The following is a 26,558-nucleotide window of genomic DNA, read 5'->3' as shown; positions in this document are numbered from 1 at the left end:
AGTCCAAAATGCTAAACACCATAGAGAGCTGTCCCCACCCCCCCTCCTCTCTAGAGTCGATGTTCATGCAGGTCACCATGTGGTGGACACTGAAGCTTCAGTGTTTATCCAGCTCTGCATGGGTCTGTAAACCTTTCTGTGTTCTAACCTCTCTCCATTTTTCAAAATCATCTCCAATATTGATCCTAGTTTGAGCACGTTTCTGCTCGTGGAGCTTATTAGAAACATGCAGAGGCTTTTTAGGTCGGGTACAATCACTTCTATCTGAACCACTTCTCTTGACCCGCTTCCATCGCTGCAACACCTGTTGACCTGATAACTGCTCTCATATCTGACAAACAGAGGGGCGTCCAAAACAGCCGTGTGGGGGTGTGTCTTAAAACCTCCTACCTTCTCTGGTCCAAACAAATCCAGAGCATTCAGGAGCAGAATCTAAAGTTAGAAGGAGGACATACTGGCTGCTGCATTGTTGTCAGAGAAGCCAGCACTTCAACATAGCATGTTTCCTTAATGATCAGATAGTAAGGTACCTTTATCATTTCACTCACTACACATCTCACTGATTGGACCTTAAAGGGAACTTAATTCAAACTACAATAAGGGTCGTGACTATATTGACTTTGTTTTGATGATTGTGGTTTTATTTGTGGGATAGGGATTGGCTACATAACTGTAATATGTGGATGAGTTACTTATGAACAAAGCTGGTGAGCGAGGGCAGGAGGTTTTCTTTGGGAGGAAAGTTGGACACTTTGTCGTCTCTCTGCGTCTCGCCCTTTGAAGTGAGTCTTTTGTGCTCTTCAATAAGATATCCTATCGCAAAGAGACGCTGCTTTGAACTTCAAGCTTTGTTTCTTCATTCAGCGCTCCTACTGTCTCCGAAAAAAAGAAAAGTCCTAATCCTTTTTTTTTCTCTGTGTGACTGGCTGGGGGATTCCTCAAAGCCCCCCAGCTTTGATAGAGATAACATTAAGATAATTGGACATTATGTAAATGATGACTGGGAGTTGGAGCCATAATCTGACTGAATAGGAGAGCTTTAAACTTGCTAAGAAGTCGGTAGTGTCCTTTGGTTTTTATATTCACCTTAACACCCAGGGAGGTGCTGCACATTAAACATGCTGATCCTGAATGTGAAAGCAAACTCTTCTTTTTATCTACAGCTTTGAAGGAAAAAACATTCAAAACTCTGTCTCTGTTGTGAGTCAAAGTGGAGCGATGTACTCTTTATGACCCGTTCAACAAACGCCTGCAATATGTCTGTACAAACATCCTGATATACCTGTTGTTAGAAATGTATTTCTTGGGACGCTGTTGGGGTAGCGCAGACCTATTCGACTGGCGGCCCAGGTGCCAATTCCAGCCCGCAGATGACATAAGACTGGCCCGATCGGTTCTTTTTACAATTTAAAAAAAAGCAACTAATAAACAGGGGAAAGCTTGTGAATAACTGTCATTGTTGCCACAGTAAAGTTTTAAAAACAGCACGGCGCTCCCGTTTAATAGAACATCTTCGGTCCTGTGCTTGCAGCCTATCACAAGCTTGTGTACTACTGTGGTGGGCTAGCTTGTCTGGCCAATTGGTCCTTAGCTCTCTGAAAATGTGACCCCCTGAACAATATAGTTGAATAGTCCTGGTGTCCCCCCATGTAAGGAGGTTATAGTGGTGTTGTAGTACTTGAAATCGGTCTCGAGACCACTTTTTGAAGGTCTCGTATCTGAATCGAAAGCATTTTTATGAATCTTGTCTCAGCCTCAGACTAGGTGGACTTTGGTTTTTTAAATCAAGACCGGTCAAGACCACCACTGACAGGTTATTTTTCCACGTCATAACTGTAATTAGAAGGAAAACTCCTCTTTCTAAAATAACAAATAACTTCAATTTATTTATAATTAGATTTCTATCCCCCAGTTACAGCCACAACTTTCCCGGTGTTACGGTCTAAGAGAGTGAAATCCTGTAGACTAGTTGAGGAGTTTTCAGTTATATTTATGGTCTTGGTCTTGTCTCGGTCTCAGAGCACTCTGGTCTTGGGTATGTCTTGGTCTCGGTTAGTGTCGTCCTATTTTCTTCAAAGCTGGCGACCTAGGTTCAAATTGGACCTGCAGCACCTTCCCTGCATGTCATTCCACAATCTCTCTCTCTATCTCTTTCTCTCTCTCTCTCCAGATTTCCGACTCTGTCCTCTGATCTAGCCAGATAAAGGCAAAATAAATCTTTAAAATGTATTTCTCACTTCTCAGAGTAAAAAGTTTTTCTCATTTCTAACTTTATGTCGTTGTATTAATTTGTCAGTGACTCGGTTTGAGAGCCAGAAAAAAAAAACTGTTTTCATACGACTGAAAAAGCCTGAAAGTCAAATCTATTTACGAGACGAGGAGAGCGAGGGTGAGTTAATGTGCTGCGGTCATGCGTCGATACTCACTTCTATCCACTTGGGTTTTAAAATCAGGGTTGGAAAAAAAAAAACGTTTAAATTGCACAAACACAACCTTACCATTCAATTAAATGCATTTCTTCAGTCACAGCACAAACTGATTGATTTCTACAGCCTATCAAGGAAGTGAGTTACATGAACTTCAGTTTGTACATCATTCTGCTTAAAGCAGTTTGTTTTTGGCTCACTGAATAAAGGACAGTTCAGGCTGTCATATTAGTCTTAAAGGTCATATATTATGTTTCTCTAACACTAATATGTGTCTGTAGTCCGTCTACAAACCCCCCAATGATGAGAAAAGTCCATCCTCTCCGCCTTTTGCCTGCTCCACTTTTCAGAAAATGTGTGCTCAAACAGGCCGTTTGGAGATTTTCCCTTCATGACATCACAAAGGGCAGTAGCCCCTCCCCCAGGTGGGTGACACTCCCACAGCTAGGTGTTTGTTCTACCCTCTGAGTCTGCCTTCTCACAGTAAACAATAGGACATGGAGCGAGAAAGACCGAGTACACCCAAGCCCTTCCAGAGAGGGGGCGTGGTCAAACACAGCTCATTTACATATTTAAAGCTACAGACACAGAAACAGCCTGTTCTGAGCAGGGCTGAAATAGAGGGGTTTATAGACATGATCAAATACAGGATCAGAGTGGATTTAGAACAAGAAACTTCACACACATGTTTTGAGGAGCTCTGAGACTTATTTAACTTTTTGAAGAGGATGGGGAAATGTGACCTTTATGGAAAAATGTTTAAAGATTTAGTTTATATTCGATGCCTTTAAGAAACAAGAGATGTGTATTTTATCTGTCTGAATTACATTTCTTATTTCTGCATGTCAGACTTGTCTAGCAGGAGATTCTCGCTCCTGCAAAGTCACGGTTTCCATAAGCCGATGTTAGGAAATCTGTCTGTCAGTTATTACTGCCAGACATCACTTATTTCTCACCTTGCCGCCATCTTTCAGGGGCGACGTGGACGTGTCGGCGGTGTGTCAGTACCAGATCAGCGACGTGAAGAAGGTGTTTGAAGGATCCTACAAGGAGTACAGAGAGGCATCACAAAGGTGGGGACGCTACACCGGAGCTGTGCCCGCCCCGCGGCCTGGATCGGTAAGAGACCTGAGACATCTGTGATGAACAAATATGATGCATGATGTTTAGTCATTTCAATATTTTCCAAAGAAAAAAAAAAAGAGAAAGGGTTTTATACAGCTCTCTGCTTTGTGCATAACAAGAATAGATGAGAGAGCAGAGGAGGTTTAATGAAAGAAGGAGGGAGGTAGAAACGGGAGGCGTGGGTTACTATAGCGTTGGGAAAAGAGCAAAAAGCTGGCACGACACAGAAAGCCAAGGACGTAATGATCCAGGATGAAAGGATGCAGAGAAAGAGATGTGATGGCATGCGGAGGTGAAAGAAAAGATGGAGGAAAGGAGGGGAGGAGGGCAGTCATCTCGAAGCCAACAAGCCATGCCAACCTGTGCCAGCTGCAGCTAAGACGTTTCCTCCTCTTCCTCTTTCCTCTTTTTCTCACTCTTCCTTTCATCCTCTCCTTTATTCCTCTCCTTCCTCCATTTCCCTCCATCCTCTTCCTCTCTGCAGTGCATCACTAACACCGACAGGGACACCGGCTACAACAGCTCCCTGCAGCTGCCCGACGCCACGCTCAACTTTGCCAAGAAGCACCCGCTGATGGACGACAAGGCTCTGGCTCGCCCCCTGCTGCTCACCAAGGGGGTCAACTTCACCAAGCTGGCGGTGGATCGGGTCAGCGCCTTGGACCAGCGGGCGTACAACATGCTCTTCATCGGCACAGGTACAAAACAACATAATGGAAGGGGTCGGTCTGCAGACTTCATGCAACACTTTCAGGTTTTTTTATCTTCGACCTCAACGCTAAGAATAACATTCCCTTCTCGCAGTTTGATGCCTTCACGTACCATCGGTGTAAAGGCTCAGTTTGAAAACACAAAATGTTACGACCGCTTGCAAGGCTTCAACCCTGAAACGACACTTCACCTCTGTTTAAACTTTAACACACTCAAAGTGTCCATTAAAGATATTTAAAATGACATGTCATCAACCAGTGGGTGGAGTCAAAATAACAATGGTGTCCTTCAGTACAAGAGAACACTGAGGCCTCCAGCTTTACAAACAACAATAGTATAATGTTATGAAAGAAACCTTTGAAATTAACCCTTTCAGGTCCCTGTCAGAGCTGATATTGTGCTTGCAGGGTAGTTGTATTGAATTGCATTTTCTGCTGTTCTCATAATGTTGCCCACCTGCTGCAGTGTGGTGTTCTCTCAGTGTGGCAGTGAGAATATGTCCTCGGTACACAGTCTTTCATCATGTTCCCCCATTGTGGCTGAGTGTGTGTTTGTGTGTGCAGCTGTTGACTAGCACTGAGGATTCGTTGAAGAGATGAGAGCGTGCAGACCACCGGCAGCAGACAGGGACAGGTACTAGGCATTAGACGCGGTGGCACAAAACAACCTGCCATCTGGCCACACTTCAGCTGGGTTTCAATTAAGGACCTGATTTGCATGCTCAGATCCGTCTTCACGCATCAAAGGAAAACGCCTACAAATGTGCGACTCAATTAATATCTCCACTCAGTAGCCATCGGGGCCCCATATGCAGGTGTGTCCTGTCCTGGCTCTGATGTCGACCCTGGCTGCTCCTCCTGGAGCACCTAATCTCGAGTCACACAGATCTGACAGTGGATTTCAGGGAACGTGAATTTGAATGCAGCTCAGCTCCTGGATGGAGAGAGAGACTGCAGCGCTTACCATTCAGATCACTGCAGCAGCAGAAGCAGAGTGACTGTGGCAACTGTGACTGAGTGCGACAACAGCGGGCTCAGGGCTCCTCCGCTGGCAAGCAGCGAGGCCAGCCCCCGGACACACACAACATGGACACACACACACACACACACACACACAAACACACACACACACACACACACACACACAGGAGAAACACACTCACAAATTGATTTATGCACACACAGCAAGATGCACACGACTCACACTCCCTGAGCCAAGTGCAGTCATCCCTGCTTGTCGTGCTTCACAGCACAAACTCAACAGGCCCCTTGGCAGACGGGCGTTCATAGTGCCAATTGGGCTGCGGGCTTGATTAGCTATTAGCTGCAGCATAGCGACAGCTGATGTGAAAAGAGAGAGAGAGAGAGAGGGAGCGCTTGTCGAGATTGTTTTTTAGAAAAAAACAGGCTGCAGGATTGAGGGATTAGTCTACACTGGTCCCTGACGCCGCGACAGACGGGTGTGATGATATGCAGACTGCTTTCTGGGCTTCTAGGTTTTTGTCTGTGTGTCTGTTTGTGTGTGTGTGTGTGTGTGTGTGTGTGTGTGTGTGTGTGTGTGTGTGTGTGTGTGTGTGTGTGTGTGTGTGTTTGGTTCTCTGTTCATACATGTCTCTCCTTCTCACAAGCCTCCGATTAGCTACCAGGTTAGCTTTTCATATAATCTGGGACAGTTTTCTTAATCAAGGCAACCACACAGGAAAGCACTCGTCTGCACATAATACTGCTCCCAACAGAGGTACACGCACGCACGCACGCACGCACGCACACACACGCACGCACGCACGCACGCACGCACGCACGCACGCGCACACACACACACGCACGCACACACACACACACACACACACACACACACACACACACACACACACACACACACACACATCAAGGTCACCCCACCAGCTGTGCCTGAAACGCCTTTCATCACAGGGGATCTAAACTCAGCTCACAATGCCCTACATGAAAGGAGCGCGCAGGATCTCATCTCCTCCTCCTCCTCCAGCAGCAGCTCCCCACACACCTCTGGAAAACGTCCTCAAATGTCTCTGATAATATTACCTTTACCTGAGGTCTTAAGGGCCTGGGACACAATCCAGACTCTTTTAAAAGTCACCTTTGGATAGTTTCTCACTAAGCTGGCCTCTGCTTGTAAGCTGCTGTAAGTTTGTGGAGGAGGAGACGTTGTTTTTCCTTTATTTATTCTGCAGAGCAGCGTGACATTTAAGGGCAGGTGCCACTGCACTGTCACAGTTTGAGGTCGATGGGAGTTTTTTGCATTTTTATATTCATTTATGTGACTGTAAGATCTGTGGAGAAAATGTACCTATGGTTTTCCAAAGACCTGATTTACTGGTACATCAAGAAACTAAGCTAAATTAGAAACATTAATTAAGACTTCTGAGCTAGGTGTTCCAGTTTCACAGCCTTTGCTATTTGCAGACAGGCTCTCTGACCTGACTTTAGTCCAGGACCACACATGCACCAAATTAACTTCATTAGTTTTACGTTAAGCATCCGACCACTGCTTTAGGTTAATCGTTGCCCAGCATGATACAATCAGAGGAGGACCACAAACTCTGCTTTTTTTTATTTATCTTTTAGTAAACTTCTTGCAAAAGCAGCTGAACCAATGAGCTGGAAGCATGCATGCTTATTTTCAGCGTGCACTTTAAATGTCTGGATCCATATTTGTGGCGTCAACAGAGCGTGTTTGTTCATTTACATTTTTAACCATTAAAATGTAAATGAACGTCCATGCCCTCACAGGTTGTGTCTTTGTGAATGTGTGAGTATGTCATTAACATCTCGGTAAGATACGGTGCTGTCATCACAGGTGTTTGTTTGCACTTCATTAATATTTACACTCACTGGTGTGCAGCCACAGGTGTGTGGGAACATTTACAATTTCACATCTCTGCTATTGAGTCGATGTGCAATGACGTGTGTGTGTGTGTGTGTGTGTGTGTGTGTGTGTGTGTGTGTGTGTGTGTGTGTGTGTGTGTGTGTGTGTGTGTGTGTCTGTTCATGTGTGTGTGTAAACATGTTAAGCATCGTATCAGTGGTATTTAAATGAGCCGTTCTGCCGTCAGGTGTGTGTTAGTCGGTGTACTTTGTATCCTGAGTCGCTCAAGCGCTGAAGCTATCTGTTTGAAGATTTATGTTTTTATGCATGCCGGGAAAAAAAATTGCCCCAAGGGCATGAAGAAAGCGTAAACGTCACTGAAGTGAACTTGAAAAAGTTTGACTTCACAGAGCAGAAAGCGAGGTGAACTGAATCCTCTTCCTTCCTCTTATTTTTTCATGTGCTCTGCAGCGGAGGGCTGGCTGCAGAGGGTGGTGATCTACGGCTCCGAGGCCCACGTGATCGAGGAGATCCAGCTGTTTGAGAACGTTCAGCCCGTGGACAGCCTGACCATCTCACACTCCAAGGTAAAAGAGAGAGGGAGGGAAAGAGGATGTGTTCCTTTCATTTGAAGCACTACAGTTTAGTTTAAATCTGGCAAAATGTCTGCTCATGTCACCAAGGCGGATCTGGACTGGGCTTGAATTGGAGGCTTGGTCTGATTTTTCGCTGTTTATAACCGCCACACTCCGAGCCAGGTTAAAAAACTGGCTGTAATTTTTTCTGGCTTAAAAAAACCCAAGAGCTCTGTTCCCTGCCCCCTCCCTCTTTTAATGTCATTACTTGCTCATATCGCGATCTGATAAAGGCCTAAAAATGCACTTTTTAAAAAAAAGAATTAAAAGCTGGCAGTCACAGAGAGGTGCCAGACGAGATAATCATTGAAATACGCAGAGGAAATTCACACTGATGTGTTTGCTCCTGCACATGAAAAATGAGTTCTTCATGAAAAGAATGAAAAAGAGAGCAAGGGAATGGAGCTTAATTCCTCCCTTCTTTTACCTAGATGTCAACTTTTGTCCGTTTCAGAAAGTTACTGTGGACGCAGCCTTCCAGGTCAGATGTCAGGATCATTTAGATTGGAGGAGACTTTAATCCTACGACATAACCATTTGAGACAAATCATATCTACTGTGCTCTGAATATAGTCTGATTTTATCAAGATGAAAAAAAAGGAACATCTCAAGTATTGTTTCGGCATTTCAGTTTATTCATCTCTGTCTGGATGGGAAGCATGTTTACATATCAGACAGACAGCGGCACAACTGAATTTAATAAAGAGAGAGCAGCTCTTCTTTTTGGTTGTCATCATACCTGATCTTACTAAGTACAGCCAGATGCAGAATGTCAGTGCACAGACTTTTTTTTAGAAGTTGTTGTTCAAAGTTAACAAGCTCATCCTGAATGGTTCTCTAAGGGCGAAATCTCACTAGGCCCAGTTGTCCCGTACCATACTGAAGCATGACTGTCCCCCCTCTCCTTTCCGCACTCATACTGCTCCAGGACTAACCGGGCCTCAGCACGGTTACATCTTGAACATAACTTCCTAAGACAACACATGCATGACTTTACATGATCGTGAAGTGTGCTTAGTTTACAAGACAGAGGGATGCACATCGGCGAACAACACAGAGAACATGACGGCTACTTTACTGACTTTGTGGTTTATTTAGAGTCATGTTAGTCAGATACACACAGAACACTCCAGGATGTTTTAGATAGTGAACGCTGTCCACATTTGTGCTCGTGCATGAACTGAACCGTGCCAAAGAACTGAACCGTGCCAAAGATCACCTCTTCTAAACTTGCCAGGGCCGAGGAAGTGTGTGGAGCTTGAGCCCGGATCAGTGTATTCACTCTAGTCAACAGACTGGACTTCAGGGGTGAAGCGTGCTTAGGCACGGTACAGATTGCCGGGAGCGTGCCTATGGTCCCACAGCCCTATGTTCCCTCAGCCCTATGGTCCCACAGCCCTATGTTCCCTCAGCCCTATGTTCCCTCAGCCCTATGTTCCCTCAGCCCTATGTTCCCTCAGCCCTATGGTCCCACAGCCCTATGTTCCCTCAGCCCTATGTTCCCTCAGCCCTATGTTCCCTCAGCCCTATGTTCCCCTATGTTCCCTCAGCCCTATGTTCCCTCAGCCCTATGTTCCCTCAGCCCTATGGTCCCACAGCCCTATGTTCCCTCAGCCCTATGTTCCCTCAGCCCTATGTTCCCTCAGCCCTATGTTCCCTCAGCCCTATGTTCCCTCAGCCCTATGTTCCCTCAGCCCTATGTTCCCTCAGTCCTATGTTCCCTCAGTCCTATGTTCCCACATTTCTAAGATCTTTTTCCAAAATTAGGTCCTATGTTCCCACATTTACTTTTTCATAAACTTGTATCAGATTTTATCCCCCTTTCTCCCATTTTGATTTTATTCCCCTTTCTCCCTAACCCTAATTTTGAGAAAAATCTTAGAAATGTGGGAACATAGGGTTGTGGGAACATAGGACTGTGGGAACATAGGGTTGTGGGAACATAGGGTTGTGGGAACATAGGGCTGTGGGAACATAGGGCTGTAGGAACATAGGGCTGTGGGAACATAGGGCTGTAGGAACATAAGGTTGTGGGAACATAGGGCTGTAGGAACATAGGGCTGTGGGAACATAGGGCTGTAGGAACATAAGGTTGTGGGAACATAGGGCTGTAGGAACATAGGACTGTGGGAACATAGGGCTGTGGGAACATAGGGCTGTAGGAACATAGGGCTGTGGGAACATAGGGCTGTAGGAACATAGGGCTGTGGGAACATAGGGCTGTAGGAACATAGGGCTGTAGGAACATAAGGTTGTGGGAACATAGGGCTGTAGGAACATAGGGTTGTGGGAACATAGGGCTGTAGGAACATAGGGCTGTAGGAACATAGGGTTGTGGGAACATAGGGCTGTAGGAACATAGGGCTGTAGGAACATAGGGTTGTGTGAACATAGGGCTGTGGGAACATAGGTCTGTGGGAACATAGGGTTGTAGGAACATAGGGCTGTAGGAACATAGGGCTGTAGGAATATAGGGTTGTAGGAACATAGGGCTGTAGGAACATAGGGCTGTAGGAACATAGGGCTGTAGGAATATAGGGTTGTAGGAACATAGGGCTGTAGGAACATAGGGCTGTAGGAACATAGGGCTGTAGGAATATAGGGTTGTGGGAACATAGGGCTGTGGGAACATAGGGCTGTAGGAACATAGGGCTGTGGGACCATTGGGCTGTAGGAACATAGGGCTGTGGGAACATAGGGCTGACCCCCAGATGGTCTAGTACCTCTGGTCTTGTCTCCCAGGAGCAGAGTGGAGGTCTTCCACTAGCTTGCTGTGCCGTTGCATCACTTCATTCATTAGTATTCAGAGGTGGCAGTGGGACTCTGCTGATCTGTTAATTCTGTCTCTGACAGACACAATCATAGATCGGTTGAAAACACAGAGACAAGCGCTCACAGAGTCATTCCCCCCCGCGCCTCTCTGCAGATGTTTTTTTTTTTTTTTTTTTTTACCAACGCTGCCCTTTCTCAGATCAAGTGTCGGCCTCATGAATCTAAAACCCCCCCTCTTCACAATAACAGTAATTACAATCCTCCGACACCGCGGGGGGAATTGAACCTCTGCCCCTGTTGTTTTTCTCATTCTCCCTGGCTCGTCAGCTCGGCCTGCGTGCAGACGTCGCCCCGCGTCCCCGCAGGTTCTACAACAGCCGCCGATCGATTTGGCATTTTGACGGGGCGTCCCCGTCACCCCAAAGCCCCCCGCTTATCTCATTAATGCTGGCTTAGCTGCGACCATTTTTATAACAGCTTTTCCGAAAAGAGCGCGACCCAGATTGGATTGGACGAGGGTCGGGGGTGAATGTTATTGTAATTGAGAGTGATTATCCCATTATCTCCTCTAACCCCTCACTGAGACACTCTCTCTCTCTCTGTGTTTATCTTTCTCTTTGTTTTTTCATCGCTCTCTCTGCTTTCTGTCTCTGCCTGATGGCTGGATCTGTTCTTTGTCTCCCCTCTCCTTCTCCTTCTTCTTCTTCTCTCTCTGTTACTCTGTAGAAGTACTTATACATCGGCTCTCGCTCCGAGGTTCTCCAGCTGCCCTTGGCCAACTGCAGCCGCTATCAGTCACAGCCAGACTGTCTGCTCGCCCGGGACCCCTACTGCGCCTGGGACAGCGAGGGCCGGGCCTGTGTACGCATTGACCTCCACCGCGGGTGAGTCATACACCTATGTGTACCTATGCATTCATACTATATCAGTACATATGCTTTAAGGCTTAGCATTCATCACTTCGCCCCTTGAACTCTTTATTGACAAGCAGTCTATAATGAAAGTCTTCCAGCAGGATTCAAGCACCTCCTGTATTTCAGAGTATTTTTTTTAAATCTGAAGGCTGCCCTGAAGGTGTTGAGTAAAATCCTCCTGATTTAAAATGCTGATCTCCCCGGGCAAGCCTTATGAAACAGACATCAACTTAAATATAACTTTATTAACAATAACTATGCAGAAAAAAAAGGATAAACTCGTCGTATTGACAGTTTTATTTGCAGCGTACTTGTTGAAACCTTGCTGATGAACAATGCCCCCCCCCTTCCTCCCACATAACCAGACTCTCATCAGCCCCACAGTCAGTAAAACATCAAAGTAATGTGAATGCTGAACTGTTCTTTATGCGTTACATTAAAGCCCACTGGACTTTAAAAATGTATCTTCCTTACATGCACTCTGTGATTAGTTACACACACTAAGATTTTTTCTCATCCACTGCACAGCTCCTACATTGCACCTTTTGTACATTTTGTGTTTTTTCTATTTAATATTTTACATTTATAAATTCTATTTTATATATTGTAATATCTTCTTATTCTGTATTATTTAAGTTGTTGCTAGTTCTGCTTTATTTCCTTGTTAATTGTTTAGCACCAATACACCAAGTCAAATTCCTTTTATGTGTAGATGTTCCCCATCGATCCAGGTTACTCTTGAGTGTTATCATATTACACAACAGATTGCACAAAGTGTATCCATTGTTTTTCTGTGTGTGGAAACAGCCGTCACTTCCAGTAAGAGACCATTAATAACCTGCTCTGTTTTTCTGCCCTTTCCCCTGCAGCTCCACCTCCTCCCTGTCACAGGACCTCATGCTGGAAAGGTTCAGCCGGGGAAAAGCCAAGTTCGATAAGCCTGTCTCCATCCCCAGCCCCGGTGAGTAACAGGTCTCAGCAGTGGCCCCCTTGTGGAGATTGACTGTCGGTGCAGAGGCGAGTAGGTAGCAGGGGAAAGAGACTTGAGCTGGACTGAGTGAATACATTAAGTCTGAGCTGAATAAATTGAATTAAGTAGAAGAGAACTGGCAGTGTTAGAATGAATTGGATTAATATGGATGATACTTAACCGTCTCTCCTTTCTCCTCGTCCTCCTCGCTGCAGAGCACTCCCGTCTGAGGAACGTAACCGTGGTGGTTGGGTCTGACATGGTGCTGCCCTGCCAGCTGGTCTCCAACTTGGCTCAGCCCTTCTGGGTCCTCAACGACCGCGAGCTCCAGCTGGGGGACCCTGAGGTGGGTGGGCCTCGCTTCGACCGCACCCTGAAGGCACTTGTCGTCCCCGAAGCGGGCCAGATGCAAGCGGGCCGCTACGTCTGCTACTCAGAGGAGCAAGGGGTCAAGTTTCAGACCGAACGCTACCAGGTGGCCGTGGTCGCCAGCGCCCCGGTCTTCATGGAGGCGCGGGCTCCCGACAGCAGCATGGGGCTCTTCTGGGTGCTGGTCATCACCCTCGGGGCGGCGTGCCTGCTGCTCCTCGTGGCGGCGCTGTACCTGCGCAGGAGGCTGAAGCTGGCGCTGGGGAAAGGCGCCGACATGAAGCCCCTGGAGAGCACGCTGGTCTACCCCATCACGCTGCCCAAGGAGCCGCCTACCTTCGTGCCCAGCAAGATGCCCAGCGACGAGGACCGCTTCTGGGAGACCGGCGCCAACTACTACTACTCGGACGGCTCGCTGAAGATCGTTCCCGGCCACGCCCTGGGGCCCGCCAGTGTCGGCAGCACGGCGTCGCCCAGCACCATCCCGGGCCAGCCCATCCACTCCCCGAGCCGTCTCAGCCTCACCAACATCCGAGGCTCGGGTAGCAATGGCTACATCCGCCTCAACCTGAGCACAGCAGGGGAGGAGAGGGCTAGCGGGGCCGGCGCTGGGGGCGGCGGGCTCGGGGGTCTCGGCATGAGCGGGAACGATTACTCCAGCCCCTTTAAGGAGGAGCTGAGGCGCACGCTGCAGCAGAGGAGCGTGCTGCCGGACGCCAACCCGGAGGAGTCATCCGTCTAGGCCTCGTCTTCCTCCCGTCTTCGTTCCCTGAGTTGGAAAACAAAAAAACAACCAACCTACCTCTTCCTCTTCTCGAGGAACGCCTGCTCTCGCTCTCTTTCAGTGACCACGCTGTCAACTCCCCACGCTCTCTCTCTCTCTCTCTCTCTCTCTCTCTCTCTCTCTCTCTCTCTCTCTCTCTCGCGCCGCCAATGCCTGATTGGCTCACTGTAGACATTAATAGCACACAGCATGTTAAATATCCACAGAGTCGGTCAACACGCACTCCTACTATTATTGTGTTCCCAGCAACATGCGGCCATGTCTGGTGGCTTTTTTTCTTCTTCCACTGTGCGATCGCCACACGTGTAAATTTTGTATTTAAAGAGGCTGAACACAAGAGGAGAACACCTCAAGCATGGAAATCAAACGAACGGCGCAACATGTTTTTTCTGATGGGCACATTTTTTTTTTTTTTTATGTTAAGTGGACCAAGTGAGGCTTCAAGTCGGCGCGCTGAAGCCACCAGTTAATGAACGGTGGAAGTATCTTGACTGGAAATTACAAACTGATTCTCTGTCCCTCTTGTCCTTTGAGACTTTTTTCAGCTTACTGCACTTAAAAAAAACTGGAAGCGCGTGTCTTCCCTTTTTTTTAGTACTTGAGAGCTGAGAGTGTGAGAGCGGTATTAAAAAAAAAAAAAGACTAATTAATCTGGAAGCAAGACGACAATCATGTCCCCGTATAGCAGGAGCTCTGCGTGGGACCGAGAGGAGAGAGAGACAAAAGAGAAGAGGAAATTAAATGGAAAATGACGTGAATTGGAGTGAAAGACACGAGGGGGTTTTCGAATGAAGGACAATCTCTCAAGACTTTCTCTGCTCAATTTATACCCCCCCCCCCCCCCCCCCATGTTGTATTTATCCCCCGAGAAAGTCTCTGATTCCTCTTCCACTTTAATTTGTCGTGACGGTTTGCTTTGAATTAAGACATTTCTTGTTGTTCTTTTTTCTTGTGTCTTACGGACGACGTCAGTGTTCTAACGGTTATCGAGAGGCCCCCCCCCCCTGTGAATGACAATGTGAGGGGCAGGCGCTTACATTCCCCCCCCCCCCGCACGATGACCCACAAACGCACCTTCAAGTCCAATATACTAAGTGCACTCCAAATGACATTTATTCAGCCGCGGGTTGTAACAAATATGTGTTTTGGTTGAGTCCCTTTCGGGTGTTTGTTCATGGCTTTAGAAAGAAAAAGAAATGGCTATTTGCATTCAGCTATTTGCAGCGGAACAGAAAACGGCACACTTAAGCTGACGTGAAGACATTAGGCATGGAGAATGTAGTTGAACCCTCACTGTTACGACCGCTGTGGATGTCTCAATAAGTGCTTTATATCTCACGTTTTGGGTGAGGGTGGTGACTTGCACTGCCAAGAAGGAAACTTTCCCTCACACACACACACACACACACACACACACACACACACACACACACACACACACACACACACACACACACACACACACACACTTTTTACGCACGGACTCTCAGTCCTCTGAATGCCAACGATCCCGGACTATCAGTGTGTCTGTGACGCACTCTTAAACCCCCATGATGAACCCCCTCCCCTCGTACCGACGCCCGGAGAATGACCCGGGGCTACTGTGGACGCAAACAGAGGAAGAGCACTGTACGACATGCGGACAGAGGAAGACTAACTGCTGGCTCCAGGCGTGAAGCTGCAGTGAACCAGTGGAAGGTATTGTTCCCCTTAATTACATTTATGCAAACAGATTTAAACCTTCAACGATTTCCAATTTTGTTTTTTTGGCTGCTCAGTGTAGTGTTACAAATATTTACTTCATTTTATCTGGCTGCTCAACTTATCAATAAATATGAAGGAATAATTGAACATTTTGGAAAAGATGTAATTGGTTTCTAACCGAGGAAGAGATCAGAAGATCGATAGCTCTCTCACATTCGTCTGTAAAAATTATGTCATGACGGTTAAATAAATAAAAATAAAAATCCCATGTAAAATCACAAAGTGCAAACACAAACTAAAACTTTCACACACTTCTGTTTTTGGTCACTTCTGACATGACAGAAAAGCTTGGCTCACAGGTGGATTTTTTTAAACTACAGGCAGTGGTGGTTCTAGACCACTTTTATTGAGGGGGCCAAACTGGGGCCAGTTGTTTTGTCAGAACATTTAGGGAACATTAAACTCAGGTGAGAAATAGACAAAGATGATCACTTTAAAAAATAAATAAATATTATGCCAAATAATAGCACACATCATTAAATACCACAACATAAAATACCATCATTTATATTTGTTTCAGTAACAGTATTTCATATAGATTGTGAGTCCGGTTGTTGAGTCAAATACTGTGTATGTGTTATTAGGGGGGGCTCTTCCTTTTGGAGGGGTGTCCACAGGGGGGACCAGGCTCAGTGTTACAGGGGCACTGGCCCCTGTTGGCCCCTGCCTAGAACCGCCCATGACCACAGGACAGAGACAGGCTACCTGTTTCCACTCGTTTTCAGTCTTTGTTTGACGCTAAGCTAACCTCCAGAACCACCCTAAAAACAATCTAACTTAATGACTAAAACAACAGAAATCATCATCACAATCAGAATCAGGTTTATCGTGGAGTAGGTTTCCATGTTCAAGGAATTCAACTTTGGGTTTTGGTGCAAAAAAAAATTCAGCTCGAATAAGCACAAAAGAGACTTGAACAACGGTTATCTACAATTTACATTTTATTTAGATTACTGTCATAAATTTATGAGAATAAACTCATTATTTTATGGTATGAAAATCGTAAATCAGGCTATTTCTTAAAAAGTATGAATCTGAAAGGTTGTATCAAAGGAGCAGTCAGAAAATGATCAAAGTAGAACACTTAAAGACATTTCCTCTGCCCCAAAAGAGACAACTCCCTCCAAGTCAGCGTGGTCCTCTCTCTGGAAAAGCTCCAATTTCTTGCAGTATCTTTTCAGGGTCCTGATATTTTATGACAATGTGATGATGCTGATGTGCCAAAAGCATGTGTAGTTTCATATCTTCATATGTAAAGCCCCAACACAAATAATCGCATATTTTGTCAAACCATATAACCATATATTTATGAAACCTTTACTAAAGTAAAACTTCACAAGTACTCCCTGTTCTCATTTTCAACCAAGCGGCTGCTGCTCTACTGATATAACTAAAGACTAAAATAATGACTTTAATCTCGTAAATGTATGACATTAAAGGTTTTATATGCAACCTTTTGATCCAGCAGATGTCACCCTTGAGCACCAGTATGAAACCAAAACAACTGGCGCTGCATTGTTGTGTTAGCATGCTAATGCTAGCACTTTTTATTTTGCTCATAGCTTCACACTGCATGTAAATTTAAATTAAATGAAATGACCGTGATCTAAAAGCTCATTGTGGACAGTCATGACTCACAGAGTTATTTTCAGACGATATACTTCATTTCTGCTATGTTGTAGTGTGAAAAATCTCATATTCTCCCTTAAATCACAAAAATTCCCCTTAATGTGGCCCTACTATTCCTTCTTGGATTTCAGTAGAATGATGAGATAAAAATATGATATAGCCTACAAAAGGTTGTGAGTTGATGATGAGTGCATTGCAGCTCCTGTTGCTTCAAGTTAGCCTTTCGTGATGGAAGTGATCATGATCCACTGTTAGAGGATCATTATCGTGGTTATAGATCAGGGGTGGGCAACTGGCGGCCACATGCGGCCCCCATTAACCCTCAACGTGGCCCTCAGGTCAATTTTTACATTTCAATTGATTGGAAACATGTAGAAAACATGACAAAATCTGTCATGAAAACCAGAAATATGTCCATAATAATATTTAATCACTGGTAAATGAGTTAAATTTGAGACATAATTGATTGTGCTTTGATTGTACTGCCCCCTGGCAGTGAGAATTGAATGAATGTGGCCCTTGCTGTGACCAAAGTTGCCCATCCCTGTTATAGATGCTCAATCCTTGATATAGGTAACATGGCCTCCTCTTCAAATAAGATCATATATTGTGGGCGGCAGTAGTTCAGTCTGTAGGGACTTGGGTTTGGAACTTGACAGTCGTCGGTTCTAGTCCCAGTCCAGACTAAAATATGGAAGTTGGTCTGGTAGCTGGAGAGATAATGCAGAGGTGTCCTCGAGTATGAAGACTGGCACTCTCCATGTGTAGCAGCCCTACTCTGACGTCGCTCCACTAATGCATGTCCACAAGTTTGTCTGTTCTGTTTGTCCATGTGTGTGTATTTTGAGACTTTGTGCATCTCTCAATAACAGAGAGATCAACCAGAATTTACCTGAGAGATTAATAAAGAAAATAACATTTAAAAATGAAGCTGACTGCAGACTCCTGACACCGAGGAGAGCTCAGGTTTCCTCACAGAGTTTATTGGCATACTTTTGTTACATCATATGTTCTGCACCAGTCGCACCGCCTCCTTCTTATCAAAAGCTGACCTTGTGCACGCTTTTATTAAAGTCTGAAGGGACAGGTGCATCAGGAGGAAAAAAAAAGACTTTCATGGTATAAAAGATAATAAAGAGGAACAGCTCACTGCCTGAGAAAAAGTGCGTCTGATAAGAAAGCGAAATAAGAAAAAGTTGAACTAAGGGAGACCCTAGTCAGAGGGTTTAGAAACAATGTCCTGTCGGAGAGATTCAGACAGTATCGGAGAGCTTTTCATACCAGGCGAATTTTATAAGTACAACACAACCTTACATAACATTTATATTAACATCTCATCCCCAACCATGACTCAGTCAGGAAGAATGGAAACAGAGGACTAAATTAAACCAGTCTGATAACTGGAAATAAAGGTGTTCCCTGATGATGTCATCGTCTAAAGTGTAACCTGGCCCTCTCGACTAGTTAATCTGATGATTAGTCTTTTTAAATGATCATGTTATGAACCGTGTTGGGTCTGTTACTGAAGACTAGTTTCTACTATCCAAAAGTAACCGAGTTACTCATGATGTTACGGCTTTATAAAATTATCTAGTTACTTGTTAAAGTAACTTTTTGAATTTTTTGATTCAATCCTCGTATTAATGTTCACATTATTTAGTGTTGCTGTGGGAGTGCTGTGACCGATTAGATCTCTGAAGGCGGCAGACTCATCAGTTGATATAAAACACTTCACCAACAACTTACCTGTCTATCAATCTTTTCTCCTGCTTACACATTGTAGAGCAGGTGGTGTTGTAAATGAAGCCGGCTGTTTGTCTGGAGCGTCTCCTCTTCGGTCTGCTGAGTTAACCTGAGCTGTACCTGGGTCTCCGGAGTCTACAGCGCCTTGCTCTCTAGAAGCGTACTGCTAGCTCTCTGAGAGCGACTTTATTAGAAGCATGGTGTTGTTTCACTCTGTGCTTCGTTCTTTAAGATAAGGTTTCCTTCCTGGACACAGAATCCAACTCATCGTGTCATTCTAGTTGTTTAAATCGAGCAGGGAAAAATAATGTTGGTATTTCAGAGACGGTAACCGCTGAATGATCACCTGCCCGTGTTTGTTTACTACACACAACGTTCTATCTCTCAGGATGCTGTTGTGCAGACGTTAGCGTCACCTCGCATACGTGTTGTTGCTTTTAAATGTCAGTAACTGTAACGCGTTAGTAAAATATGGAAAGCAGCTCATTAGTTTCTTGTTACCACAAATAGTACGGGCGTTACAGTAATGCATTAGTCCCAACACTGGTAATGACATTTAATGACTTGTTCTGTCACAAAATGATGCAAATAATGTTCAGAGCACAATCAGATTCAGATTCACACAACTTTTCACAGCCTACCGAGTCACACCCAGACTCTGTACAAAAGTTATTTTCAATCCAGGAGAGCAGATATGATTTTAAACAAAGAATGTGCGACATGTTACACATCAACATATCAGAGAACAGGTCTATCCTGTGTAAATGTGTCTCTGAGTCATGACTGTCTACAATGAGTGAGAAGCTCGAGTCCCACTGGCTGTGTTGTTGTCAGAGTCGTGTTTACATGGACGGGACGGTCGTCTCCTCCCCTTGTGTATAAAAGCTGTTTTAGTCAAGAACTAGAGAGAAGAAGAAGAACATACTCACTGATTATTTGGATGTTAGTAAGAGTTTCATCATGTGAATTTACATGCAATGTGAAGCTACAAGCTAACTAAAGAGCGCTATCATTAGCATGCTAACACAACAATGCAGGACACAGCTGATAGCAGCTCAAGACAAGGACAATTTTGTCCGCCAGTGTGCTTAGTCCTTACTCATGGTGCGTTCTAGTTGATAACTCCTTCGTGCAAACGTGAGTGTGGAGGGGAGGTTGGAGGTGTGTCTCTGGAGGAGAGCGGAGGCTTCAGTATGGAGGAGGTGTGGCCTAACAGCAGTTTGTTTTGGTTTCATGCTGGTGCTCAAGGGCGACATCTACTGGATCAGAAAGTCACACATTCTTCTTGCAGAAAAAGCTGACAAGGAGAGAGGTGTGTTTCTGTTGTTGGGGTTAAACTGGACCTGGAAAGATACCCATATACATTTAAAAACTTCTTAATGATCTCATTTTCAGAAACCTGAACATTTGTCCTCTCTAACTTTGTACTGTTCTGTCCTCTCTGTGTGTGTTCTGTCCAGCAGGGTCAGCTCTCTGGTGTTTTTGGACCGTGTCTGTCGGGACCAGAGGAGTCCAGAGTGAAGGAAGGGGGAGGACAACCAACGTCCCCCCCTCCTCCCCCACACCTCTTCTCCAACTGTGTACAGAGCTGAGAGAGTTGTAGAATATCAAAACGATCCCGACGTTTGAAGTGGAGGAACTCATCATCCGCCATCAGCACTCCACCCTCGTGTTGCATGATCCTCTACAAGTGGACTGTACATCTTTGATACGACCATTCTCGCCGCCTCGTGTTTTCATCCTGAGCGGACCTTTACAGACGCTGATATTGTGAACGAATGATCTCTTTGGATTATTTAAAGAAAAAAAACACTAAACATGTCTGATTTTCTGGTTCAAAGGGTTGTACAGGAATCCGTGTTTCCCTTTTTTCTGTGCCTCTCTTCACCTTTCCGATAAGCCAAAGTAGACTGCAGTTGCTTTTTTTTTTTTTTTTTTTTTGTTCTAGTTGAAATTCTTCAATTAATTTGATTTGATTCCAGATCAATATTAAAGTCTCAGCAGTCCGTCCACTTTTAACGCCACTGAGCTGATGTCTGCAGCTTTTTTTCTGAATATTTTATCCACGGCTAAATTCTCCCTCGAGCGAGACGCAGAGATCGCTTACGGCTGATCAATCCACTTCCTTTTTCCGCTTTCTGTTTGATATGTCAGCCGTGATCTGCCAGCTCCAGTTCTTTATGAGATGATGAACCAAAAAAAATGTAGTCCCTGTTTAATTTGTCTGCCCCTTAAAAACCAAATAAGTATCTGTTGATTCAAAGATTAGCGATAGATTGGCTCCACTTTCTGTCCTGGAGGAGCGAGCGAGCTCATCACACTGGTACTCAGATTGTCTTCATATGTTTCCCTTTTTGAAGAACACGTTGCAAAGACTACAAATGCAAATGCGTACAGGTCTCCGCTGATGAGAAATGCATGTTTGATGTACTTTATGTGCATTTGTTCAGTTCTTACATGTGTTTGCTTGTTATATTTCCTCACACGAGGCGTTAAGTTTGGCTTTCTTTGCTCACATTGTTTTTTTTGTTTCTGTTGACGCTCCGGTTCTACTTTGCATTTTTTTTGCCCGTCTTGTTAATTGATCTTTTATGTTTGTTTTAAAATATGTTAAGTAACTTATTTCACTTGTAAAAACATGTTGATATTTATTATCATTGTACATATGTCCTTATTTTTTATATGTGTATATATACACAAATAAAAATAGAGATATTATTGAGGTGTGGGACTTTATTTTCTTAACAGGGACATTTCTGGAAAGGTGTCATGAGACCCAATAATGGCGGTGGCCATGTTGAAAATGCTGTCTCAAACTCTATTTGCGATCAATCTTAGCTTTGCCTTAGAAGTAGGTAAAGTGGTGGATATGAGGCTGCCTTTTAGCCTCCTGTCAGTCAACTCAACCACGCCCCTAACTGTGTAAATGTGTGAATGACTCTCAGGGTGCAGTCACTGGGCAGAGTTGTCCCGTACTGTGCTCAAGCATGATTACCCCCCATTCCCCCGCTGGCCTGCACTCTGACTGCTCCAGGACTAACTGGGCCTGAGCATGGATCGCAGCAATCACTTGTATATTTCTTTTCTAGTCTTCTGACTACTCAAAGCTCTTTTACTCCGCAGGTCACACCTACACATTCACACACTGATGGTAGAGGCTGCTGAGTAAAGAGTCCATCAGTATTAACTCATCCATTCATACACATTCACACACTGATGGTAGAGGCTGCTGAGTAAAGAGTCCATCAGTATTAACTCATCCATTCATACACATTCACACACTGATGGTAGAGGCTGCTGAGTAAAGAGTCCATCAGTATTAATTAGAGCTGTCAAATGATTAAAAAACGGCTGTATGTTAGCCTTTCCAGGGGGAGTACCAATCGACCAATGTTGTGGCACCCTTAGAGATCCAGAACTTGAGGATAGACCTCCTCGCTACATGTAATAATATTCCAATCAGTTTGCCACTCATCACATTTTTAATCACATGTTGGAAATTTCATTGTTTCACATTTAAAAGTAAAAATCGTCAGGCTTTTATTTTGATTTTTTGTCCTTTATTAAGCTGAAAGTGCCCTACTTGTATGAATTAAACTGTGCTTTTATTTTGAAAGTTTTTTGAAGTTAAGCACAGAAACAGGAAGTGGTTAGGGATCCAAAACTGAGGTCAAACAGCTCAAAGGAACGGTAACAAAGGTCAATGTGTGATGTCATAAGGTCAATGTGTGATGTCATAAGGTGGATATGACTTTGGACTTGTCAGCTGAGCTGTCTGAGAGTTTATTAAAGTGAAATGAGACATTCAAAGATTCAGCAGTGACCTTCTTTTACATCACTGAGACTACAGGGAGACAGGGTGTGTTCGAATTGTCCCTCCTATCTCCTTTCACTATCCACTTCACCTTTAACCCCGGAAGCATTTAAGTGGCGGCCATGATAAGAGCCGTTCGAATTCTCTAAAAGTTAAGGAAAGGTGGGTCAATGCTTCCTTTATAACCTCCTTTAGCATAGGATACACTGGACCATCCTTTACGAAAGGAGATGAGATATGTCGCCCCACAATTCCTTGCGGCCGCAACATTTAAAGCGAGTTGCGCATCCGACCGTTCACGGAAATGAACGATGATCGTAAAGTGACACAGATCATGTAAGAGATAAAAAGATAAGAGACATTTTTATCAGATCATGTTTTATTCAACATATTTCATTCACTTAAGAATACTTTGTGCAGTTGTACATTTGTATGTTTAAAACATGTGTAGGCTATATTTTGCATAAACGTAACATTTAATTTCATACAATCATATTGATGTTGATGTTGATTTCTGAGTGGACAGGAAGCTGATGGTTTCACTTTTGTTACTTGTAGCCTGGTGGTCTATATTTCTTTTATTTCAATCCCAACCTTGTGGTAATTAGGATTATTTCACCGGCAAGAAGACACAGGGGAAAGTTTTTTAGATGCGTTTTTTGTAGTCCATTTTCGGAACATTGTACAACAGACCCACGTCATTAACCTACGCCGGCCCGTCGCATTTAATGACGTGGCCTAGTGGAAAATGTGGTCGGATTGTCAGAGCAACGAGATCGCCTTTCCCTAAATCCTTTATGAATTCGCCTAACATCTTTCCTTAACCTCATGACGTTTTCGCGGGATTAAGGTAAAGTGGATAGTGAAAGGAGATAGGAGGGACAATTCGAACACACCCTGAGGAGGAATATCTACGGTGAGCCTGAAGGGACAAAATAACAGGAGATTAATCAGGATTTTTAAAAAATAATGCATTAATTGCAGTTGGTAATTAATCACGATTAATTAATGCTGACAGCCTTAGTATTAACGAATCCCATTCATACATATTCACATGCAGCCAATGAAGCAGCAGGAGTAACTTGGGGTTCAGTGTCTTGCTCAAGGACACATCGGACATGTTGCTGCAGGAGCTGGGGATTGAACCCCCAACCTTCCGGTTGAGAGGTGACCAACTCGACCACTGAGCCACAGCCACCCCATATGTGTTTATTACCGCTGTACAAAAGGCATTTTCACATTGGACCTATAGTAGAGGTCCCTTGGTTTGTTACACCACCCTCAAGTGGACACTCGTGGAACTGCAGTTTGCACTTCACAGTGGCTTCATTTTTCAACACAGCGGTTGCAGCTTGTTCCTGTCCTAAAGAAATATCTGAAATACATTGTGTGCTTCAAAGTGAGGACGTAATCAGAAATCTGAAACCAAAAGAAAATTGAAAGTCACTGGGTGGAAACAATGGATTCAACATCTTAGAGCTTTGTTATTGCCCGCTCTGTTTTCTCAAAAGAAGGCGTCTCAGTTTTTCAGATTGTGAACATCGAATTTTTGGACGGGAGGTCATAAACAAATAAGATTATTTCACATAGGAACTGATGTCTGGAGTAGTTTCATTTCCCCAGCTTGTGACAACAACAGTGAAGCTCCCCTCGCCTGTCACAGCCTCGCCTGGTGTCAACAGAAGAAGCCACATGCTTCATGTGGTTGACAGCCCCGACTGTGGAAAGAGGCTCACTGTTGCATCTGATCTCAGTGTACTCAGCTGTGCCGCAGACTCTGAAACATCCCAAAAAAACAAGAAAAGTATGTGTGTGTTTGTGACTGGTTTGTGTGTGTGTGAAGCGCTTACTGAGCTCCTCAAGAGTTGACGTCAGTTAACCCACCTTGATTGTAGTCGCACAATGAAGTGCTAGTGTCAGGGTCTGGATTTCAAGACCCTGTTAAACAGGATGTGACCAGCAGGTTGGGAGATTTTGAGAACCCCCCAAAAAATCACAAGAGTCCAGAAAATACGCTTCGAGCTCAGATTTACTTTAACCCTGGAACACTAACGTTTCACCCATGTGATCGTTGTCAGGTGATCTTCAATGTGTGGCTGCTGTCTGAGTTGTGAGGGTCCTTGGGTAGCTTCAGTCTGCTCCCTGACATCACTGAAGGTAGGCGTGTTTCCCTGCTCCCATCCCTGGTTTTGGTTCGGGTGAGTTTCACCCGGCGTTAGTGATAGCGAGTAAATATTTCCCACTGGGGCGCTGGTGGTTCAGTGGTTAGTGTGCGTGCCCCATGTATGGAGGCTAGTCCTCCAGGTGTGCGGCCCAGGTTCAAATCTGGCCTCTGTCTCCTTTTCCACATGTCCACATGTTTTCCACATGTCATTCCCTACTCTCTCTCTCCATGAAAAATCTTTAAAAACAAAAACAATGTCCCACTGTTGTCAGAGATGCAGGGAGAAACTTTGCATTTCACCAGACAATGCTCACATGTCCCAGGAACAAGTGGACTGAAAAACAAGTTCCCAGCTCCATTATTTATTAATTTTTTTAGGGATTTTTCATGAACGATTCCCTAATTTATCACTAATTTAAGAGCCTTCTTATAAAGTCCTCCCATGATACCTTTTTTCTGTTAAATGAGACATTGTATAGGGGGAAATAAAAGAAGAGTACTTCAATTTACCACGTATTGTTGCACTTTAATATATTTTGTTGGGAAGTATGTTTTATCAGGTAAAATATACCTGACGTTAGTGATGGTGTTACAAAACTGTTAGTAAGTCACATATTTTCCTCCATTTTTAACCAGTTTAAACAAGTCTCAGAGCTCCCCTAAACATGTCTGAGAAGTTTTTTGTTTTAAATCCACTCTGATCCTGTATCTGATCTGCTGCTGAGGCCCAAAGCCTGTGTATTTGTATTTAAATGAATAAGTGCAATGTCACCCTACATCAACTCTATCTATTGATGGCTTAGCTACCTGACAGATTTTTGGGGGGAGTTTTTAACTTTGAGCATCAGGTCAGCGATGAACCCACAGACCGGGAGAGCTCCAGCTGTTTGCTTTCAAAACATCCGACAGCAGATGGGGCCGTGCAGTCAAGGGAGCCCGTTCCAGTCCAGCTGGATTACTTGAAAAAGAAGCTGTTGACTTTTTTTAAAATTGTACCACAGAACATGAAAATGATGGATATTGCTTTCCTTTTGTGCATCCCTTATGAGCTTTGAAAGTGTTTTATCCATTTCATTATAGGGAATGTGTTTTTTTCACATAAAAGAAAAGAATAATAAATCAAAGCTTGTACGTGCAAACGATCTTCAGGGTTTTTGTTTTGTTTTATTCTTCCTACGTTAAGCCAGTGTCTGTTACCTATTCATCCACTGGTTGATGGTGCCTGAAAAAGTGGGCCTTACTTGTATTTGTTAAAGTGTCCCGTCCAGCACAGGATAAAAGGCCTCTGTTATAATAAACAGTGACATTTAAGACTCCTCTTGAGCCATTTGTATTTGCACATTGACAATGTGCAACTCATTAGACATTGACAATGTGCAAATCCCGTTGTTTGACTAAAAGGGAGTAGATTGTTGTGGAACTAACATTAGATTTTATAATTTTAACTGGACAACAGACTAACGGCTGAGACAACTAAATAGGCCCCGTTTCCACCAGGGGGTCCAGTTTGGTTAAGTACAGTTTGGTACGGTAAACCCTGATCTTCACCCTGACATTAGTCACACACAAAAAAAAAAACAGCATTGTAATGACTCTTTCCAAATCCATGGTATATTTAGTTGTCAAACAGGAAGTGACGATTCTTTCAGCCCATTCCCAACTTTTGACAGTGGAAATGCCAATAAATGTATATCTATGCCTATCTGTCTGTCTCTCTATCTCTCTATCACAGGACAGCTCCTATTGGCTCACGGAGATCACATGGTGTCTTGCCTGGCATTACTATTGGTGGATTCATATTAAACGAGTTCCGGACGCTTTTAGTCTCTCACAACACGGAAGTTAGTTCCTCCGAAAGAAACAGCTCGCTCCTCGTTGTCGTTATTTTTTATTT

At 44.3% G+C, this 26,558-nt stretch overlaps 1 protein-coding gene across 2 annotated transcripts in view; it reads left to right on the top strand.

The window, feature by feature from the left end:
• Window positions 1-21,404, top strand: part of sema4c (sema domain, immunoglobulin domain (Ig), transmembrane domain (TM) and short cytoplasmic domain, (semaphorin) 4C) — a 116,299-nt gene extending 94,895 nt beyond the window's left edge. Inside the window, exons 11-17 of one of the 2 annotated variants that reach the window (XM_065962746.1) lie at window positions 3,401-3,545; window positions 4,036-4,249; window positions 7,578-7,693; window positions 11,240-11,397; window positions 12,297-12,388; window positions 12,613-15,248; window positions 20,150-21,404. In XM_065962746.1, coding sequence (XP_065818818.1) covers window positions 3,401-3,545; window positions 4,036-4,249; window positions 7,578-7,693; window positions 11,240-11,397; window positions 12,297-12,388; window positions 12,613-13,508 — 1,621 coding nt within the window. In that variant the 3' untranslated portion in view covers window positions 13,509-15,248; window positions 20,150-21,404. Of the gene's footprint in view, window positions 1-3,400; window positions 3,546-4,035; window positions 4,250-7,577; window positions 7,694-11,239; window positions 11,398-12,296; window positions 12,389-12,612; window positions 15,249-20,146 lie in introns of both variants that reach the window. The other variant, XM_065962739.1, reaches the window with a different exon arrangement.
• The last annotated feature ends 5,154 nt before the right edge of the window (window positions 21,405-26,558 follow it).

The sequence above is a fragment of the Labrus bergylta genome, chromosome 2 (assembly GCF_963930695.1).
Source record: "Labrus bergylta chromosome 2, fLabBer1.1, whole genome shotgun sequence".
Lineage (NCBI taxonomy): Eukaryota > Metazoa > Chordata > Actinopteri > Labriformes > Labridae > Labrus > Labrus bergylta.
Note: the sequence above shows the minus strand (reverse complement) of the source record. Positions and strands in the feature narration are given on the sequence as shown.